We start from the raw sequence: 21,314 nt of genomic DNA, 5'->3' as shown, positions 1-21,314 counted from the left end.
ACGAGGCACTTATACCGAGAAGGAAGAAGAAACTATATATACTATGTATGTTTTATCTGTCTGGCTTAGGCCTCTGACTGGCAACTGCTTATGCATACTGACAAGATGCTGCTTACCTACAGTTGCAAAGCACTTCAGGATCTATGAATGATGAGGAAAATCTCCCTACAAATGAGGCCACCTTTTCAAATGTGACTGATGAATTTTGTGGGCCTTGGCTTGCCGGTGTCTCAGACTGGCACCTGACATGCACCTGACTTCCAGAGGACGGATGCTCAGCTAACGCTGGAAATTAAAAACATAAGGTAGAAAGTATTAATTACAGACTGTGTTTATCGTGATATCTTTATGTTATTTGGGCGCTGGTTATTCCACCCCTCCTTACTACAAGCAAGGTGGTAGGGAGTTCAGGATAATTTCTCACATCTTCACAAAAACCGCGCGGGCCAAGTTACAAACGCGGATACAATTTTGTGCTGTAAAACCAGCTTGTGCTTTACTCCACCACTTTATTCAGACATTAGAAATATTATTCCACGTTATTTAAAATAGCTCTGCTGTAAAGAGAAAAAGAAGTAAACAATGGGAGGATGCTGAAGTCAGCCGTGCCCAATGGAGAGTGCTCAGGACGGGGAATATGTGGAATAAGCTCCGCAATACCCTCGGAGTGTTGGATACGCGAAGGGGGAGAGAGATTTCTCTTTATTGTGGAAGGAAACGAGTCGTGTTTCAGCGGTATTTCTGCCCCTTGCTGTCATGCCAACTGCAGCCTCAGGTCCGAGTCCCACCCGGAGGCAGCGGCGCAGACGGCGGCGCTTCCACACACGCCACGAGAGGGGACGCGGCGTGTTTTCTGCCTCGTGAAGTGAAGGTTTCGTGATGCCTGTGCCCGGAGCCCGGTGAACTTCACGGGCACGCCGGTGGCGGTGCGGGGCGTGCTCGCGTCGTGCCCGGCTCCTGCAGCCTGAGGGGAGCTCTCCCCGCCCGGGCTGCCCTCACGCTCCGGCTGCGGGACGGACGGACAGACGGACGGACAGAGACCCGAGCCGAGCTTTGTGTGAGGGACCGTGAGCGGGCGTGCGAGGCGAGGAGTGTGTGCACGGCGTGTGCACCGCGAGTGTGTGTGAGTGTGAGTGTGAGAGTGTGTGTGTGTGTGTGTGTGTGTGTGTGTGTGTGCCAGCGGCTCCCCGGCGGGGCGCCGCGGGTGTAACGGCGCCGCTGTATGGCTGCCGGGCCCGTCCGTCAGCGCGGCGGCCAATGGCGGGCCGCCTTACATGGCGGGGGGGTGTTGTGGCGCTGCCCGGCTTGCATGGCTCCGCGCGGAGCCGCGCTGCGAGCCGGGGGGGCAGCGCCGTGCGCCGGGCCGGGGAGCGCCCCGAGCCCCGACCAGGTGAGCCCCTGGCCGGGGGGCGCCGGGGGGGGCTCGGCGGCGGCGGGCGGCGGTCGGTCCTGCTGCCTGCCGCCGTCCCTCCTCAGCCCTGCCCGCGTTGGAAAGTTTGGGCAGGGGAGGACGGGTGGGTGCGCGGCTGCCCGGCAGGGAGGGCAGGGGCGCCGCGGAGGGGGGGGGGGGGCGAGTCGCAGCGCGGTGCATCGCGTTAAAAAATAGCAGTAATAGTAATAATAATAGTAATAATAAAGCGAGGGGAGAAGCGCAGGGAGGAGGCAGGGGTAGGCCAGCCAGTGCCAGGCTGCGCTGGGAAGCAGGCACCTCTCGCCGCCGCCGAGAGGCAAGAGCGGCGGGGAGGAAGGGGAAGGAGGAGGAGGAGGAGGAGGAGGAAGGCCAGCCATCGGCGGCCGCTCGGTGCCCGGCCGCGGGGGGACCTGCCGGGGACATCGCGGCGGGCGGGCAGAACCGAAACTTCATCCCGAGGGGCGAGCGGCTGCGCCCAGCGGTACGGGCTGCCGGGGCGGGGGGCAACGGGGGCGGAGACCCCCGAAACGGAGCCGGGGAGAGCCGGGGGGGGGGGCGCGATCCGGCCGCCGGGAGGGGGACGCGGTCGGGGGGGCGATCCCGGCGCCCACCCGGACAAGGAGAGCGGCCGGGCTCGGCCGGGAGTTGGGCTCCGCGTTTTCCGGTAGGCAGCGGCGGAGCCCCCGGGGGGGCGGCCCCGGGGGGCGGCCCCGGGGGGCCGGGGGGTGTCGGTAAGTTTGGGGCGGAGAGCCGCCCGGCTGCCTGCCTGCCTCCGGGAGGGAGGAGGAGGAGGAGGAGGGTGGGAGGCAGGCAGGCCTCGGCCTGCGTCAAGTCGTCGCAGCGGAGGTAAGTTGTGACATTGGGTGGTCGCGATGACAGAAAACTTGGCGGGGGCCCCCCCGGGGAGGGGGCCGCCGCCTCGGGGGGGGGCTCCGGGCGCCGCCGGGAGCCGGATGGGTGCGCGGCTGTTATTCGCTGCTGCGAGATCGGGTCGCTGGTAAATTACAGAAAGCAGCAGCCCTCCTCCTCCTCCTCCTGCTGCTGCTTCTCCTCCTCCTCCTCCCCCCACCCCCGCCAGCCGCTTCGCTCTTCCTCCTCTCGGGTTTATTTGCAATGTATGAAACTTGCATGGCCGTGGGGAGAGCCGATCCGGGGTAGGCTTGCGAGGAGGAGGAGGAGGAGGAGGAGGAAGGGAGGGAGGGAGGGAGGGAGGGAGCCGCGTTAATCCCGGGCGCCGTGCGGCAGCAGGTTTGCGTTGGAAATATCGGCAGCAGCCCGCCGCCGGGGGAGGCAGGCAGGCAGGCAGGGAGGTAAAAACGCAGCGATGCGAGGGGCACCGGCGGGCTGCCAGGGGAAGGGCCGCGGGGGTTTAACCGCGCCGGGGGCGGATTCGCCACTTTTTTTTATTATTTATTGTTACGCCGGGGGAGGCCCCGGCATTGTAAAAGTTGTTGTTTTTGGCGTGGTTTTTTTGTTGTTTTTCTTTTTTCGGAGGTGAGCGAGTGCGTGCGGGAGGGGAGGCCGCCAGGCCGGCGGTGGTCACTCGGGCCTGGGGCGCCGAAACCATTGCCCGTCCTGCCGGTGACACGTCCCGGTCCCGCGGAGGGGAGAGCGGGGGGGCCCGGCGCCCGTGCGGCTCCCCCGGCACCCGTGTGGCTCCCCCGGCACCGCCGCCTCCTCCTCCTCCTCCTCCTCCTCCTCCTCCTCTTCCTCCTCCTCGCCGGTGGCAGCGGGATGATGGCCCGGGCCCGCGGGGAGGAGGAGGGGAGCAGCGGGGAGGGAGGCGGCCGCCGGCCGGAGCCCACCGGGAGGGCGGCGACGGGGGTCCGGGGGGAGCCCCCCGCGGCCCGTCCCCGCCCGGCCGCCCCCGGCAGAGTTTCCCCCCCGGGAGGGTGAGGTTGGTGCGGCGCCTCGCTGCTCCTCGCCTCCCCCCTCAAAGCAAGATGGACTCTCTCTCGCCTCTCCTCTGCCTCCCGCACTCTCTGGCTCTCCCCCTCTCCTCCCCGGGTCTTGTCAGCCGCCGGGATCGACATTTTGCAACTAAGGCGCAAACTTGATGCTGACCGGCAGCGGGCTGGGGGCGCCGCCGCCGCCGAGGGGCGTGCGTGTGTGTGCGTGTGTATGCGTGTGTGTGTGTGTGAGAGAGAGAGAGAGAGACAGAGAGAGAGACCCTGCCGGGAGCGGCGGGCTCTCTCCATGTTTAATACCTTTCCTTCCCTCCCCACCCCGCAGCCCGGATGCCGGTGGCCCTGCACTTCGCACGGGCGGCGGCGGCGGCGGCCTGGGGCCCAGCGCCCTGCCGGTGCCCCCCCGCCGGGCCGCGGGGCCCTCGCCGGGACTCGAACCCGCGGCCGCGGCGGCGCCGGGCCCACCCGCGGCAGCGGCGCCTCTTTTGTTCGTGCCCCCCGTGTGTCCCCCCTCACGCACACCCCTTTTGTCCGCCTCCCCTCACGCACAACCCTCCCCCAGGGTCATCCAGGGGGGCCCGGGTGGCGTGGGGGCTCGGCGAGGGCTGGCCTCGAGCGGCGGGGTCTCGCCCCGCGCTGGGCTGCGATGCTGTGGAGCCGCGGCGTGCTGACGGTGTGCCTCTGTTTGGTACTTTATAGGTCACTATCACATGACGAAGGCGTTGAGACAGCTTCATCTTCGTCTGGCTGTAATTTCCATTTGCCTTCTTGGGTGAGTACTCAGGCTGTGCTCGGTAAGACGGGGCTCCTCTCACCGCCGCGTTATGCCTGCGGGATGCTCCTTTGGGTCCGGCCACCTCAAGAAGCACCTCTGCTCAGGGCACTCAGAGCAGTTGCTAGGCTGCAAAGTTGGTCTGGGTCACCCCAGGATGAACGGGCTGTACCTACTTGGATCTCCCCTTGCTTCTTCTCTCTTCTTTCTCTCCTCCTCTTTCTTTAGACCTCGCTTTGTAAAGATGATCAGTTAATTGACTTGGGGCTAAAGTTTCAAGCCAAAGTAACGTTAAAATATGCAAAGTGCGATGCGGAGGTCAGAAACGTGCTGAGAATGTGAAGTCCTGTTCAAATTCACTGGTGGGGAGAAAACACGGGAGAAATCAACAATTAGAACAGATCATGAGAAATCTCTAGAGGTCGAGAATCAGTGAGAAGTTCAACGTCACCGCAGTACGACTACAACAGGAGTTGGTTCAGTTTTCACACGTAAACAGAGTTAATTAGAATTCCATCCGTACTCTTTCTGCATTACCGTTTTTTCTTTTGGCATTGATTAATGCAGGTACCTATCAGTCTGAAAGACAAATCCTAGTGACTGACTTACCAGTTCTCCTAAGCTTTCCAGCGCACAGCTGCTTCTTCTGTCTGTATGCTGTGGAAAACTTTTGATGCCTTCTGAAGAGTTTGGCACTTTTTAAACCGAAGTGGACATGGTAATCTAAACGGGAGACTGTAATTTTGAGGGGTTGCATTTATCGATGGCATAAAGTGAGTGTCACGTGGAGCGCTTTTCCTACAGGCACCCGTGGTGGCACTGAACTGCTTTAGGCCCGAAATGGGGAAGTGGGAGGCAATAAATATATCTTTTTTTTTTTCCTGGTAGTTTGGTATATGTAGTTGAAAACAAGACAAGATGTGTATTTGGAGTAAGCTTAGCCCTCATAAATGTGAATGATTAATAACGTTCTCCTGACCTTTTCCAGTCAGTGTGTAGGAGACATAGGATAAGTGATGGTCCCAAACATGCTGGCTCGAAGGAGCCCGTTGGGAGCAGCTGTTCTTCTGCGATATTGTGGCCTCAAGCCTATTCCTAAGGCTGGGATAACTGCTGTGCAGAGGTGGCTCAAAGGGAGGGTTCTGCCTGTTCTCCATCTCCTGGAGAATTGCACCCAAATTTCAATTTTCCAGATTTTATGGGCAGCGAGGTTGGTATGTGTAGGTCTGAGGCTATAAACAGCAAATTAAATTACTGAAATTCTTTATGACAGACTGGTTGCATAGGAGAGTATTGCTTTCTGGTTTATAGCATTGCTGACAAGGATCATGTTCAGGCTAGAGTAATTGATGCAACAATTTTGACAAAGTAGGAACACATTGGGAAATTCAAAAACTGGCTGATAGGCTTCAAACTGTTGTTCAGAGCTGAATTCGAATGCGCTGATTTTTGGATGTAATTTTCTGCGTTTTCCGGTAAGAGTTAGATTAGAGGGCTGTAAGTGTCAAGGATTTCTGTCTTTATTTGGAGTAGTAGCAAAAGGTACCGAGCAAGAACACCTTGTGGACCTTGCTTCAGGTAGTCTCTTCAGTCATTCCGCCATGTAGTGGCTTCAGCCTTTGTGTGATGGAGCCTTTTGGATGCATGGGACTTTAATCCTAGAAATGAAGCAGTGGTCATAATCTCCCTACAGCTTCTAAGAGGAGCGGACCTCAGTTTTGTGCACAGTGCTAAATGTAGCTCATGCCTAATATTGAGCTGTCATGAACAAATGGCAAAGAAGAGAAGGGTAGAGTACCTTTTTGAAGAAAAAGTCACAACAGAAGCTTTAGAGGAAGCTGAGAAGTACATTTCCTCATAGCTTAAACGTAATAAAAATAACGTGGCTATTTAAGGGGTGAGCAGAGTTTTCATTAGATTTGTCCACAACTAGAAACTTCCATTTACTGTAGGAAGCTCTTATTTTGGGAAAAGTGAAGACTTGTTTTATTACACAGTTCGCAGTAAAGTAGCTATTTGTGAAGGGAGTTTAGTAAGTCAGCCTTGACGTACACAAGACGGCTGGATTCTGGACTTGGGTAACAGGCACCAGGTGTGTTGCAGCCTGAAAGGGGGAGATTCCCTTAGGAAGGGGCCATGTGAACAGTTCAAAAATTGGCCACGGCCTCAAAAGTTTGTTGCACGCTACCCTTCCTCCCAGCATTGCAAGCTGATAACTGTTTCAAAGCAGACACACAATTTAGGGAACTCTTATGTAGGTTTTAGTGTTGGGGTAACTTCAAACACTTAAGAAACTTGCCTGGGATGCTTTTGAGTTCTTGGGGGCTGCTCACTGTAAATCCAGCACCTGCAGGACTTCTCTTGGTTTCAGCAGGAGTTTCCTTTAGGAAAGGAGTGTAGGAGTGATGGTGAGAGGAATTTGTCCATGTTTATTTTCCCATTCAAGGGAGAGAAACTTTTCTCTTTCATAGTTGTTGTGTGTATAATTAGAGATATTGAATGTCACGTTCTCCACATAAAATATCGGAGGTAACTATGCATTTACATTGCTGTTTCACCCAGAACAATTGTAACGCACTTTGTTCATAAATTAGTGGGTCCATGGCTTGAGATCCTATAAGCACGTGAACGTATTGAAACACATGGCACATCTTGTTAAATTGGCTAAACGATTGCTCCCATTCAGAACTGAAAGTTAACTCCAGGCTGCTGTTGCTCGTGGTCTGTGGGCTGAGGATATGCGACGTCCTGGCACGGGGCTTGTAGCAGAGTGTTATGCAGGAAGGAAACTGAGCAAGTGGATTGGGGATAGGTACTCTTCCATCACAGGTGGCAGTGGGGAGCAAGCAGGTGAGGTGGGCGAGGTGTTTGCACGCTCGCATGGAGGCTCTGCTGTAGTGTGAAGGCTGTAAACACACCTGCAGTGACGTTCAGGCAGCTGTGGGGTGACATGCTGCCTCTCTTTGGACAGTACGGTGCACGTATGCTGTTCAGGACTTCAAGTTTATGTGAGTCTGGTGGCTCCCAGATGGAGGAAGATGCTACAGATAAAAGCTGGAACCGAACTGAAACGCTAGTCTTAATTTTGGACTGCCACAGACCGTCTCTTGTCACCTCTGGCAAGTGATTTAGTTAAAACCAGAGGCTGCCTTCCAAATTTTGGACCCAACTCAGCGCCTGTGCCTTGCACGAGGGTGGCCTGCTGCAGCTGCCGGTGGAGCCAGCGGCACTGCCGAGGGCAGCTGGAGGCTTCCAGGGTCAGAGTTTACTCTTGGAAACTCAGCCATATGTCCCTTCTCCACCTGCAAATGGAGACTGATGATACTTCCCTGTATCATTAAATCATATGGTGCCCATATATGGGAACAGTTTACCTGAGTGAATTAGGTTTGTTTTAAAGCAGTATGGATAGTGCTTTGCCTTGCTGTAACAATTTATGCTTTCTTTATTACTTAGGAGTCTGTAAAGCTGGCTTGACGTAATAGTCATATGTATTTCAAAATGCTTCTTGAGGAAAAAAACAGTTAAAAAGTCAACTTTCTTCTGTAGTATTATCTTCATTCCTTTTCCCCCCTCATTCTAGCGGTGTCATTGTCAAAAGTTTTTTTGTTCTGATTTACTTCAAGAGATCAGTAGAACTGACTTCTGTTTTTTTCACTACTACTGCTAATTTTTAATTTATTTTTTTTAAGATTGGTGATAGTGCCCTGTTTCTATCTGAGAGCAGCGTGCTGAGTCTGGTACTAGTGGCTGCATGTGAATTTCACAAAAGACTCCCACAGCTGTCACTCTTCTTGACAGATTTCAGAAGGGGCAAGACCTGAACCAGCGTAAGGGTTACGCAGGTTTTAGGAATGGATTGATGGCCTGCTGTTTAACTGCACTGCTTTAAAATAAATAAATAAATCAGGCATTCATCTCTGAACGATATTGTTAATAACTGGCAGTTGTAGGCATTGCCTTGTTCATGTGCTTGCGTCCTGTCTGGCAAAGCGCATAAGCCATACTGCAATCATACACCCCAAAACACGGAACAATCACTTTTATCCCTGTTTTAGCCATCCGAGATTCCAAACAGTGAAGCAGCAGAGGTTTGCCTCCAGTCACTTCGCAGGTTAGCGTGAGCAGGGAATGCAGTAATATCCACATCTGACTCCTTAGTCGTGTCCTTTCCCTTGGTGCATGTTACCTCTGAACCTTTCCTAGTAAATGCTTGTCTTGACAAGTGAGTAGTGTCACTGGATTCTCTGCCAGTTGGGCATCTCTTGTTAATTCAACTTCCTTCATAATGCTACTTTAAAAAAAGAAAAGATCAGAGTAGTGTGAAGTTGCTAACTTTCAATTCAGTGATATTTGTTGACAGGAAGGCCTAAAGTAGAAAGAGAGTAAAGTAGGAGGAAAGCTTACTTAGAGTTTTTGCCACTTAATGTGGTATTTAAGCCGTTGTGTATATTACACTATTTAATGCTAACTTCTCTGTGTTAATTTTGTAATATAAGGTATTGTTTTTCATGGGGAAATTTCTTTAAATATGCATTGGTCTGAATGGTTCTTTATAATTAGATCAATATTCATAATCTAATGCTGAGTCACAATTAACTTTTTTATGGAACATGCAATTGACAGAAGAGGCTGCTCTGGCACTCTGGCCATATTTTGATAAATGGGGTAAGCTACCAATTTAAACTCTTATTTCTAAACCCAGTAAACACATTTCATGCTGTAAGATTTTAAGATTTGCTGAAAACAAGTGTTTCACTACTGTGAATGTGAGTTGGCTTTGATTTTAAAATAGAGCTCTTATTTGAAGAGGAAAGCAAACTTCACTTGGTGCACAAGTATAGACCTAATTGTAGTATTCTCACAATGGTAGCAGTGTTTTATTATTTTTAGTATTTATAGATGTGATTGCATAAAAGATGGATCAACAAAGAGGAAAAGCATGGTTTTGACACTCTCCAGTGTTCCTGCCTTTTCCTTTGTAGGACACAAATGCATAATGTAATAGCAAGTCCTTATAAGCATGGACAATTCAGCATGTGAAAATAAACTAGCTTCAGGCATCTCTGTGTACAAAGAAAGCTAGTACAACAAAATTTCAATTTTTAGCGAGGGGAAAGGAAGTTAACTGGATATGGTGAAACTACACTAAGGAAATCACTTGCTTAGGAAGCGTGGAATTTTTATCGTCAGTCTTCCACCCGGGTGTTTCAATGTAAGAGATTTTAGAAAACATGGAAATCGCTGCAAGTAAGAAACGGCATTTTACTGACCCTTCTTGGTACTGAGGGTCTCCTTCAGCAAAACTGAAAGAGATTCAGCGGACTTCTGCAACACGGGATCCACAGGACTTAATTCAGGTGGAACCTCTCTTGACAAGAAGCTTAACAAATCCTGTCTTCACCTTCCCCTGCTGGTTGAGGGGAAGTGGCAAGGTGCTATGTCTGCTTTTTGTCTCTTTTTTCTGAAGGCAATACATACGTAGCAAACTGCTGGGGAGCCTGCTCAGAGACACTGTGCAACCACGCTGACACTGTGCCCTGCCGTGGAGTTGTTCTCCTTTCTCCCCATGTCGGGGTAGCACCAGGAAGGTTTCTGCCATCCGTGTTCTCGGGAGGGACTTTTCCAGGACCAGGCGCACACGTTGAAGGCTGTTTCCTTGTCAGTGCTGATGACAGATGAGTTGGCCCATGGCAGGATTCAAGTGAGGGAAGCTTAAACCTGCTGCAGGGCCGCTGTTGGGCTGGACCATGTCTTGGTGATTGCGCTGTGGGGCTGAGCAGCCCCGTTAGCAGGAGGGGGACTGCTCAGTGTACTTCACTGCTGCTTGGCTGATGGCTTCGAACCCATACCTTTCAGTTATTTCCCCATTATGTCTTTTTCTGCCAGTTATGTAAGGATTTTTAAGCATGTGCGTTGTCAGAAGTCATCTTTCTTCTTTTTTCCTCTTCTTTCTTTTTTTCCCCATTTGTACCCACGTCCTACACAGACAGGAGTTATCTGACAGCGCTAGCGAGAGCTCTTGGGAGCAGGTGAGGCATGGCACATCATGTGGTAATAGTTGGGATTGGCTTTTACAGTAGTATAGTAAGTCTTCTGACTTTTATGAAACAAATTATCCTAGGTTTTTGTTTCAGTGTGTGACAAAATGTGTTATCTTGTGGTCGTCAAAGCAATATTTAAGAGTATGACATCATGAGAGATTTGGAAGTGAAGTTTGATAAAGAAAACCTTGGTAGAGAAAGGAGGGAGTGAGGGAAAATTTGATTTATCTCTTTTCATTTTTTTTCAGTGTGAAATAACTCCACAAAAGTCAGCAGAGCTGAAACATTGGGATATTCTGCATCAAAACCCACCCGTGAAAGTTAAGAGGAAGTTGCTTTTTTTTGTTGTTGTTTTGTTGTTTGCTTTGCCAGGCCGATGAAAAGGGCGCTTTTGTAGTTGGTCATGTTTGATTTGTTTTCCACAAGTTTCCTTTGAGCTATAGCACATCTATAGTGAGCCACATCATGCTGCTATTTCATTATTGTTTCCTTATGGGGTAAAGTATGGGGATGTCTGGGCGTCTTGTCCTTAGTCCCGCAGCTACACCTGTGCAACTGGATTCCTGAACCAAAAGCCAGAAGCAGAGCTGTATCAGCAACGTGCACCCCTTCACAGATCTGCCTGAGGTTGCTGGTAGCCTGCAATTCCTCGGGAAAGCTGGAGATTTCGCATTATTCTTAATTATTGATGTGCAGATAGTCCTGCCAGGGTCATGCACCCAGTGCACTCAGTAATCAGTGCACAAGCTTACGGGCAGTCCCTGCCTGGCGGTGAGCAGCAGAGGAAGGGCTGGGAAGAGAGGCAGCGCTGAAATGAGCAGAGTTCTGCAAGTGAGAAAGGGGTGGAAGAGCCTGGAGTGTGAGAGCACCGTTTGGTAGATGTACCTCTTCTGGGAAGTGTGCAGTTACTGTGCGAGTGTGTTTGCTTCCCGACTCTGTTGTGTGGCTCAGCAAGGAAAGCGTTTTGATGCATTGCAAATCAATGGCCGAGGAGTATAGATTGGGAAAGAAGTAGTGTTGCAAAAGGTTTCTGTGTACCCAGAGTTCATGTTTTGTAGTACCAACTGCCCGCCTGGCTCAGTTCTTGAAATCGGTGAATGCTCTGCCACAAACTTGAGAGTTGCAGTTCTTACTTTTTGTTTGGACATCAGATAATTCTTTTTTTCTTTAAGTAAAATGTCTCTATTTGTATTTCTTCCCTCTAATTTGTTTGGGATACTCTCCCATACATTGTGCTAAACATCAGTCATCAAGGGCTCGTAATGCATTTTGAAACAAGTATGCAAAACTGCAGCATGATCCGGCACTGATTATAGAACTATGGCATAGGAATTAATAAGAAAATAAAAATAGCATCATTAATTTCCAGCTGCTTTTGGAGAAACAGAGGTGTTTATATGGGGAAATTTGGTGTCTGCAAAATGAAGAGTGACAAAGCTGGTAGCAAATACATGAAAGCAGGTAACTATTCACGATTTGCACCCTCCGTTCCTTTGATTGAAAAGGTGTTCCAGTGCCTACAGAGTAAACAGGAGTTGCTGTGCCCCTCGCTGAAGGCTGTTGGACTAAATAAAGAGCACAAGCGTCAGAACCAGAGCAAGGGGAGGAAGTCTTCAATTTTATTTATCAGTATAGAAAACCTTAAATAAGGGAAGTAAAGCATGGACGGCTACATGGAACTGTTGGTTAAATGTGTCCCTTTCCCGTTAACCCAAAAGAGAGCTGCCTGCACGTGTGTCAGAGGAAAACTGTCCTCGGCTGTTCACCTTGGCATTAACTCAGTATTTTCCTTGCACCTCTATGTGCCTGCCTCTGCATTGTTGCAGAGCACCAGGTGCTTGCATGGAATAATTTTGATGGCTAAAAGCTTTTCTGGGCAAAACCTGGCGCTGCAAGAGCCCTCGCAGGGCTTGGACGATTGGTTTCATCCAGAGGAAGCTGTCAGAGGAGCCTGGATGTGCGGCCATGGACTTTGCCATCTCCACGTGCATCACCGCTCCTGCAGGCTGCCCAGTCGTTCAGGTGGGAGCTCCAAACACCCGGCAGGTCTTCCTGGTTTGTAAGCAGCATTGGAAGATCCTGCCCCTCGGAGAGACACGTACGGAGGACACTGGTTATGTATCCACACGTGGCAGCGGACTCCCGGCGGTGTCACCAGCCCACGGGGCACGAGGATGCTGGTGCTGCTGCGAAGAGCAGGCAGGCTTTGTCTTGTCCGAGGGCTGTGCTGCTGCTCTCTGTGCCACGGCGATGTGGTTCCTGCGTGCGGCCCTGGCTGGTCCCACGGGGCTGCCTGCGGAGTTTATTGTCGCTCTTCGTTAAGGGAGATGGACAGCGAGGAAAGGCGCAGGGGAGGTGAGGTGGTTGTCGCAGACGTCCCCGTGCAGCTCCAGTCTCCCAGCAAGGACAGTACCTGCTCTCCGCCAAGGATCCTGCAGAAAATCACGGTGCTTTTTGGAGCACTGTCAGACTTTGCAGATACTGACGCTCTGCTTCAGCCCTGCTCAGGGCAGGCAGAGTGAAAGCGGGGAGATTTTTGCACCCAATTTTCCTGGCTTTTGTGAGCCCCTGGGTGCATGCGTAGCCTTGCCGACGCGGTGCCTTGGCATTCCAGTTCTCTCTATTGAATCGATTTAAATCATGGCCGTAGTCAGTAAGCGCTGGGTTTAAATCGGTGCTTTTAATCTCGTTTTGCTTTGGTATTTTTGTATTTGTTTTCTCAGAGGCAATCTCTATTGGTAGACGACCGTTAAAATGCGTTGCTAAATATAGCCTTTACACTAAATTTGGCACTTCTTTTTTGTTAGTTCAGAGGCTGCAGTGTATGCACGCACATTTTCTAAATGATTGCATGGCTTACATGCATTTATTTAGTTTGCAACTGTTAGAAAGTTTTCCTTTAGGATGTGACAAATCATACTTCTCTTAAATTGTGGCCTTTGAGTCCTGTTTGTTAAGGTAACACACATGCACAAGCACACACGTGTGCACACGCACAAGTTAATGCAAATAGTGTTTGCACGTAATGTTTTAAACAAAGTGTTGTCCCTGATAAGGTAACAGATTCTGACGTAACCAAACCAAGCTTTTACACCCAGGAAATCTAATCCCTGTCTGTTTTGCTTTCTCAGATGAGAAGGAAAACATGCTTTCTTGCTTTTTTCAGTTCCCTGTTAGTTTTTCAACTTTTTTTTTTCAACCTAAACTCCCTTAAATGACTAACCTGGAGCAAAGACATTTTCTGTGCAACTGCAGGGGTAGTCGCTGCTTTCAGGTAACCTCGATCTAAACCTAATTCTTGTTCCTAATACTTTGAAGACTACTTACCTGTTCAGTATTCGAACTTTATCTACAACTTTGAAGTCAAACATCTATAATTTTAGTTTACTATGAATCAAGTTATAGAACATTACAGTAGAATTTAATATTGTTTTGTTATAAATTGCAATTAATCATGCCTTATTCGTATACATTCAGCATCAGTAACATCTGATTTAAATTTGAGTCTGATTTCTTTGTTCAGAAAGGATTTTATTTTAAGTTATCCGTTTCTGTTGAGTATGTTTTCTAAGACAACTTCAGTATCCAATAGCCAAAGTTTCTGCTTGTAATAACAGATGTATCTTCCCCCATTAAGGAATGTAGAGTAACTCACTAGATGACACTGTGGCTGTATTAACTGTTTTTTTTTTGTTTGTGGGAGCTGGACACCACTAGCTTCTAGCAGGTACAGATCAACAGATATTCATCTGTTCACACAGATACATGATTAAATTAAAAAAAAAAAAAACCCACAACTGAAATGATTATTTTAAAATTGCTGTGGCAGTCTTCTAGACTGTGTGGCATGAGACTCTGATTTTAATGGTCAAAGGAGGAGTTTATAACTTCCAGGAATGATTCTAGCACCACTGCTGTCCAGAAATCAAAAAGTGAAACCAAGTTGGTTGCTGAATCCATTTTGCTCAGCTTCTCTAATGTATTAGATGAAGAAAGTGATTTAAAAAAAGAAAAGTAAATGTCACAGAAACTCTATGGGATACCATGGGTAAAGAATTCCAACCGCCACCCTACCGAAATATTAATAGCATCTTGACAGAGTCAAAGAGCTTGATAACATGTATTGACTTTGCAGCTCCACGGTGTTTTTTTCTGCAGCAGGGGAAGTGCGTAGCAGTATTTGTGACTATTAAGGAATGCAGAATTAGGCCTCAGGTAGTAGAAGGGTTGTGCTCAGAAATGTGGAGTGTACCTGAGGCCTGGTGGCACAGTTATACAAGCTATTTGTATATTGTAATTTAGCTCCCCCCCACCAGGAGGAGGAGTTATACACTTAAAGAAATGTTTTTTACGGCAGTCCTTCCTCAGCGCAAACAGGTTTTGTGATCTTGTCTCTGTGTCCTGTTTTTCCATATTCTTTTGTATCAGTGCATGGGGTACTCCGAATATCAACAGTTGTGTTGGGGTTCTTGCGTAACTAAATGCTAATGTGTAAGGTTGGAAACCTGAATAGCAATCAGAAGAAAATTGAAGCAGAGGTCAAAATGCTATTGTAGGTCACAAATGTTTAAAACAGCCAACAAAAAAAAAAAAGAAATGGGAAGATTACTGAATGTTACCTACACTTTTTCATTAGAGAGCATGCCAGAGTCAGATGAATCACTCATCCTGAAAGGGTCGTCGTTTTCATTCTCACCTGTGTTTGGTTCAAGATCAGTAAGGAAATAAGTAGTCACGCATTTTAGGCAACTTTTCTTGTGGAAGCTGTTTATTGCTGAAGCATTCATGTTTTATGAAACTGCCTTGAAACAATTAGCTCTTGTTTAGCATAAGTGTTTTAAACAGAACGCTTTAGTAATGTGGCTGATTTTATAGTTATTGCATTTCCTTAGGATTGAACTAGTCATGTTCTAACTTGCATTTTTCCTCCCCCCTTAAACATGTGAAGTGCTGAGGCTTTCTTCCCTTTCAGAAAAGAAGTATTTGAGCCAAGATTTCCTCAGGAGAGCTGGTATCTTTGAGGGTGTTCTGCCAGAGATGTCTCGGGGAAGCCCGTTCCTCACATGTGCCCAGCGGTGTTTTCCTGGTGGCGTGTACTGAAATGGGCTACTGGTCAGGCTAAAAAACCTGGGAATAACATTCACCTCGGTCTGAATTCTGATTCGATGAGAGTTCGTGCAATTGCACTGAAGCCGTTGGAGCAGAGTTGGGCTGTGTTTGTCACAGAGATTCTGGCAAAACCAGCTGGGAGCACTGCGTGCTTATAATGTTGCTAAACTACTTGGGTTACGCTTGATTGGGAGAACGAGACACCCTCACTCCTCTGCGGTTCTGTTTTGGAGGGGGAGAGGGTTTGGTCCCATCACTGCAGACAAAGCTTGCTGTTTACAGGAGCTGTGCTGCAGGAGGTCTGATCACTTGCTTCGAGTTCAGTGAGAAGTCTGCTGTTGACTTCAGTGGACATAAGTGTGGACTTGGAGCAAATGCCTTCATGGATCTCACTGAAGAACTTATTATTTGGGGATCGTCTGTGCTTTACCTGTATAACGATACCAGTTATTGGTGTGAATTTTACCGTAGCGCAGCTGTGGGTAGAAGTACGAGCAGGGATACAGTAAACTTGGAATGAAGGTACCAAATGCCGTGATAACTTTTTTAGCTTCAGAGACCCAAACAAGCTGTAAAATCCCTTCTATAAGGGTGGGCTTGCGTTTCTGTAAGTTTGCTTTTTGGCCTGTTAAGGTATGCTGGTATAATAACTGATGTAGAAGTGAAGCATGCACGCAGATAAATCCCTTGCTAGGTGCCCACTAGTGTCCTGGTGCCGTGGTAGTTGTACTGATCAGGTCCTGCTGTAGCTGAAGCAAGACCTTCTTCTAAGGGAGACAGATTCTTGGTGTAATGTGTGAATTACGCTCAAACAGCGTTGGGGCGAGGAAGAATGATCTTGGAGTGAGTTTCTAGTAAAATGTGCACCATGCACTGAATGAACTTATTGGAGGTATGACCTGGAGATATGCAATACTGTATCTAATACAACTCACTGTTTAAGTTCAGATATTTTCAGAGGGATGGATGAAAATGTTTTCTGCTTCTGCATTCATACTTTAGCAAGCAAATGAAAGGTTAGCGCTTCCTTTTAGGATTCAAGCAAAGAGAGAAAATTGTGCCAATAGAATAAGGAGAAAAAAAACCTGAGTAGTTATGCAGTTTTACCATTAACTTGCTTCATGATCTCAGGCAGATCACTTCTTTCTTTCTGTTTCTATGTTTACAAATCAGAATGGCGATGGCTTTGTCTTTTGTAAAGTGTGATGCTATCTATGGATAGAAAAACTGGATACTGAGTAGCAGAACAGAAAGTAAAGAAGAATTGTCTAGACTCTTTAATTTTTTTTATTTTTCACCGTATGTTCGCTCCATAATAAGGTGAAATAGCAATTGTATTGATAGAGCTGTTTTCTAATACTTAGAGGAAAACTTTACAACGAGGCTTAGTTTGGTTTAAAATCTGTGATGATTTTTAAAGTCTAGAAAAGATGCTTGCTTGCTTCTTCCTCTATAGAGAGGTGGACTGCAGGTTGACTTTCAGCATTTCATCCTACCAAAGAGTCAAAACACTTCACTTTCTAACAGATACATAAATGGAAAAGTATGGAAGAGTGTACTGTAGAACACAGATGGTGTTGTCATTTATATATGTTACTTACTTTGCTAAACAATAAAACTTTATTAGGGGATAATAACACTTTGCTGTCATACTTGTGTACTTTTACAGGCGTCAGCTAACTACATTTTAGAAACACTTCAGAACCAGAGTTACCACCCCCATTTTGCAGATCGCAGAGTAAACCCGGGGATGTTCAGGTAAGACCAGGGGATGGCAAAACTTCTGAACTTCCTGGCATTTTTGACATCACTGTAAAATTTGTAACACCAGCTACCTCTTTGTTACTAAAACCTCTGCCCTATATGTGGACACAGTGTTATTTTTCCATACTGATTGGGGGTTTGGGGGGGTAGGGGTGGGGAGTGAATTGTGTTATCTGACAAATTTCAGGCTTACTAGCTAAGAATTTGCAAACTCTTGGCAAATCTGCCAGCATCCAGCTTCAGTGTTCAGAACTGTTCTTGTACATACAAGAATTTGTGCTGTATGATAGAAATTTAACCTTGTAGGCAAGAGCCTTTGGACCTGATGTTTTGTTCTTCCAACTCAGGGTTTCTTCTGAACTCAGTGCTGTATGAGTACTGCCCTCCGTTCTTCCCACTTCTTTGAAAGTGACCTTGCAAGGATGTACGAGCATGCTCTGTGGTCTGAGATGTGTGGAGGTGATAGAAATGTATTTAGCTCGTGCCTGGTACCAGCATAAAACATCCTACTGCTCAGAGGACTTTATTAGGCCAGGCTAGGTCTGTACTTAAATATTTCAGCGTGTTCAGTCCAGCTGTTCCTCCTGAGCTTCCTGCTCTGAAGGTGGGCATAACTGGTTTGGAAGGAAGTAAGCACGGCAGCACTGTGGGGCTCTGTAGGAGACTTTGTTGCTCAAGTCCCAGGTTTGCATTCCTAGTTCTTAGCAGCAGTTCACTAACAAGCAAGCATAATGACTGTCTTTTAAAGCAGATTGGACTGAGAATCATTGTATCTCGTGCTTTCTTTTCTTAGGCTAGTATTGTTCGGAGCTGTGGACTTTTGTGCCGACCTAGGGTTTTAAGTGTGTTCTGCTTTTTAGTTGACACTCAGTCTTGAGCATACCGGAACTCGATTTCACAGAAAACTCTTTATACCTTGTTCACCTGATTTCAAATCCAGCTGTCTGTGTGCTATACTGTGAAATAAAATAATAGAAAGAAAATAATCAGTAAAAATTGGTGGATCCTAAGAAAGGTTTTCTCCATCCTCGCTTTAATGTTACAGTCAGCATTGTCAGTTTTTTTTAGCTGCTCCCAAACGTGAATCTTTTAGACTGAGTTTTTCCTTTGTTGGGTTTATCCTTAAGACAAGGGTCATGTAGGGTTTTCTTCTGAGGGAGATGAGAGAGAATTACTATTGTAAAAATATTTATCTTCAAGAAGAAAAAAAGGCAAAACACCTTTAAAGATAAATATGAGGAAACAGCCTATCGATCTTATGGAGATTGTTCTGAAGACTGTTGGTCCTGATTGCTTTCCAAAGAAATTATTTTTATTTCACAAGTACAAAACACTTTTTCATTGTTCTTTTTCTGTTTGTGCGTAAGAATTCTTCATTTGTGGAGAAGACTAAGATCTGTGTATGCTTGGTTATTTTAGGGCCCAGTCCGGCAGTGCCTCTGTCAGTGCCCCTAAGCAGTTGGCGGATTGAAGCCTTAGCTGCAGCTAATCGTATAGGGACCTGATCCTGCACCAAGACACTTTGGCACAAATTCTTGGGCATGTGTACACTTCTGGGTAGGCTGTTGTGGCTTGGCATCAGTGGAACAATTGGTTAAGATGGATCTGATTGTGGATTCCAGTTGATGAAGCAGCAAGGTTCCTCTTAGAAATCTGATGAGATTTGTTATGTACAGAGGCTTGTAAATTCTGTAAACGGAGTGATTTTTTTTTAGAGATGCTTCTCAAGAAATAGAGATGATTACATTCAGAACTTTCTTCTTAAAATATAAGGCTAAGCAGTTGACAATAAAAGGAGATAAATAAGGGTACCAATAAAAATAAGTGGTAAGTGGCCCAGTGGCAAGGAATTTTTTAATACTTCTTTTTCTAGTTATTACATGAATAAAGTAACTTATTTAACTGCTTGGAAAGTTTCCTCAACAAAAGTATTGTGTTTTTGCAGAAAAATAAATATTTCAAGAAAAAGCACAACAAATCTTAGCCTGGCAGATATGGAGAAGTGTTTCAGATAGGAACCAGGCTGAAGCCATGCCATGATGCTTCCTTGACCTGGCCCAGATGCTGCTGGCTCCTTAGAGATCTCACAGGTTTACGCGGAGTTAATGCTGGCTGGGTGTCACTGCTGATGTTCAGAATCCTGTGGACAACAGTGAGAGCTGAAAATAGTCAGAGACTTCTCAGTCTGCTGCTGCTTGCACGTGCTGCTGTTGTCAATGCCAAGATGAGGACTTCTGGTCAGGGCATGAGAAGTGTCTATGCCGCCACCGTTTTCAAACCATCCTGTAGAATAAGGTAGTAGCTCAACTCCCTGGTACTGCTTTAAGTGTCCAGGCAAGTAGGGGTCTTCCTACTGCATTGCTAATCTTGCAGAATATAGGACTAGTAGAGAAATAAAATGAAGATGAGAGGATAAGGCAGTCACCAACGTTCACTTGCATCAAAATGAAGTTTCTTGTAGAGTCCCATTGTTTCTCTCTAGTGCTTTGTGGTGGTGTTGACGGACTAGCAGTCAGTGTTGGATCTGAGCCCCTCTGGTGTTAGAGAGCGCCATTGCTTTTTCTCTGTAGCCAGGGGCAGAAGGTGCCTTAGATACATGTCTGCAGTTAGAGCAAGACTGGTTCAATGGCATGGTACTCCGGAGCAGTGAAAGGGCTTCTTTGGATAACTCCTGATGAGGTGTCAGTATTCCTAATGCTCAAAGCGAGGGGAGAAGATAGAGGTGCCTGTGCTGTCCTGGCAAGGTGTTGGCTCTATCTCACCTTTGGGGTGCACATGGTATGTCCGCAGTCCTCATCTTTCAGAGCTCTGTTCCATCTGGATTTCCTGGAGTGGAGAGTAGGAAACATAAGGACAGCTGTGAGGAACATTGTGGTGTCGTCCAGGTGCAGTCAGAGCACAGGCACAAGTCAGTTTGAGAAGGATCCTCAGCCCAGGTGTTGTCAGAGATTGTTGCAGACACTTCCAAACTTGGACTTGTAAGTTAATTGTCAGGCTATTGGGACTTTATGTAGGAGGAGATAAAGGGGGAGGAATATCAAAGCTATCAGAGACAACCCTGCTGTTGAAGTTACCAGGGAAGCTCATGAGGTTGTAAAACTTTATCTGAGAGCACACAATTTGTGTCCCTCAGGTATGCTGTGCCAACTTGATTCATTGCCTGACAATCTGTCATTGTTTCACTCTTTAAGAAAAATGCATTCTGCTTATGGATGAAAGGGGACATTCCTGCTGCATTTCCTTTGGCTATGGGTCTGTAATTATTGTTCCTCAGTTTATTTATGAGCTATTGAGGCCTTTGCTGAAGACAATTTGCTTATGACGTCAGAAAGCTGTTCCTGTTTTGAGTCTGACAGTTTTTCCCCTTACTAGAAGGAAGACCCGAGGAGTTCAATTTTCTACAGTTGGCATGAATACAGTGTGTTAAATCTCCACCAGGTTCAGAGGAGGTATTTGGGAGGCACGTGGGTGGTGGAAGTGCTCCTCAACTGCTCTTGCGTTTCTATGCATCTGTGACAACTCTCTTAGCTCTGAGAACAAAAAGGATCAGGTTCATTGGGGTTGTTGATCAGGTTCACGGATTCACATCATCCGTGCTTCTCTCTGCATTTTCATTTTTGTGATCTGGAGCAGCAGATGTTTTGCTTAAATAGAGAACCTCACTTTTGCTCTGTCCTTTGCAGCTGCTGTTGTCTTTTGTACCTCCAGGAAGTAGGTGTGACTGGTCACTTGTCTTGAGTGGCAGTAGACAAGGTGTAAGATGTGAGGACAGAGATCCAGGGATCTTCACCCGCTCGTTCCTGCATTGAAAAAGTTCTCCTGTTCCACTTCTTGTTCTTCTTTGGAGAACTTTAGTAGTTCATGAAGTCCTCCACATATGGTAGGGGATGGAGGGGAATAATATGGGGGAAAAACATTAAATAGAAGGCCAACTTGCAGTTAAGAAGTACACGGATTTTCAGCCTAAATTCGTATTTCTGTGTGGAATCAAATATGTGAAATTTACTATTGGTGACAAGCATTTGATCACAGTGTTATTTTAAACTTGGATGCATCAGCAAAGAGCCTATCCAAAACATAGGATTCTTGACAGCTATTTAAATATTTAAAACACCCTCCATGTGATTACTAGATCCAGCAGTTCAACTATATAAACAACTATGTAAACAATACTAGGAATAATGAACCAGAAAATATTCAAAATAGCATGCCCTCTCCATAAATATTTCTCTCTCATTTTAATATTCACCATGGTGAAACTCAGGGAAAGTAATTCCTAAATGTTTATTTATTTTCACTGGCTTGCC

The 21,314-nt window shown here is 47.2% G+C and overlaps 1 protein-coding gene across 18 annotated transcripts in view; it reads left to right on the top strand.

Moving 5' to 3' along the window:
• The first annotated feature begins 1,273 nt into the window (after nt 1-1,273).
• The window catches only part of BBX (BBX high mobility group box domain containing), a 138,293-nt gene continuing 118,252 nt past the window's right edge, over nt 1,274-21,314 (top strand). For 2 of the 18 annotated variants that reach the window (XM_050708474.1, XM_050708462.1), the window contains exons 1-3: nt 2,148-2,257; nt 4,018-4,090; nt 16,913-17,001. Coding sequence is in view for 2 of the 18 variants with exons in the window: in XM_050708462.1 (XP_050564419.1) it covers nt 16,994-17,001 (8 nt within the window). In the remaining 16 variants the exon portion in view is untranslated. Of the gene's footprint in view, nt 1,391-1,708; nt 1,893-2,140; nt 2,258-2,616; nt 2,722-4,017; nt 4,091-16,912; nt 17,002-21,314 lie in introns of those variants that run through there. The other 16 variants (XM_050708525.1, XM_050708523.1, XM_050708512.1 and 13 more) reach the window with 14 other exon arrangements.

The sequence above is a fragment of the Cygnus atratus genome, chromosome 1, assembly GCF_013377495.2.
Source record: "Cygnus atratus isolate AKBS03 ecotype Queensland, Australia chromosome 1, CAtr_DNAZoo_HiC_assembly, whole genome shotgun sequence".
NCBI lineage: Eukaryota > Metazoa > Chordata > Aves > Anseriformes > Anatidae > Cygnus > Cygnus atratus.
This window is presented reverse-complemented; position numbering and strand designations above follow the sequence as displayed.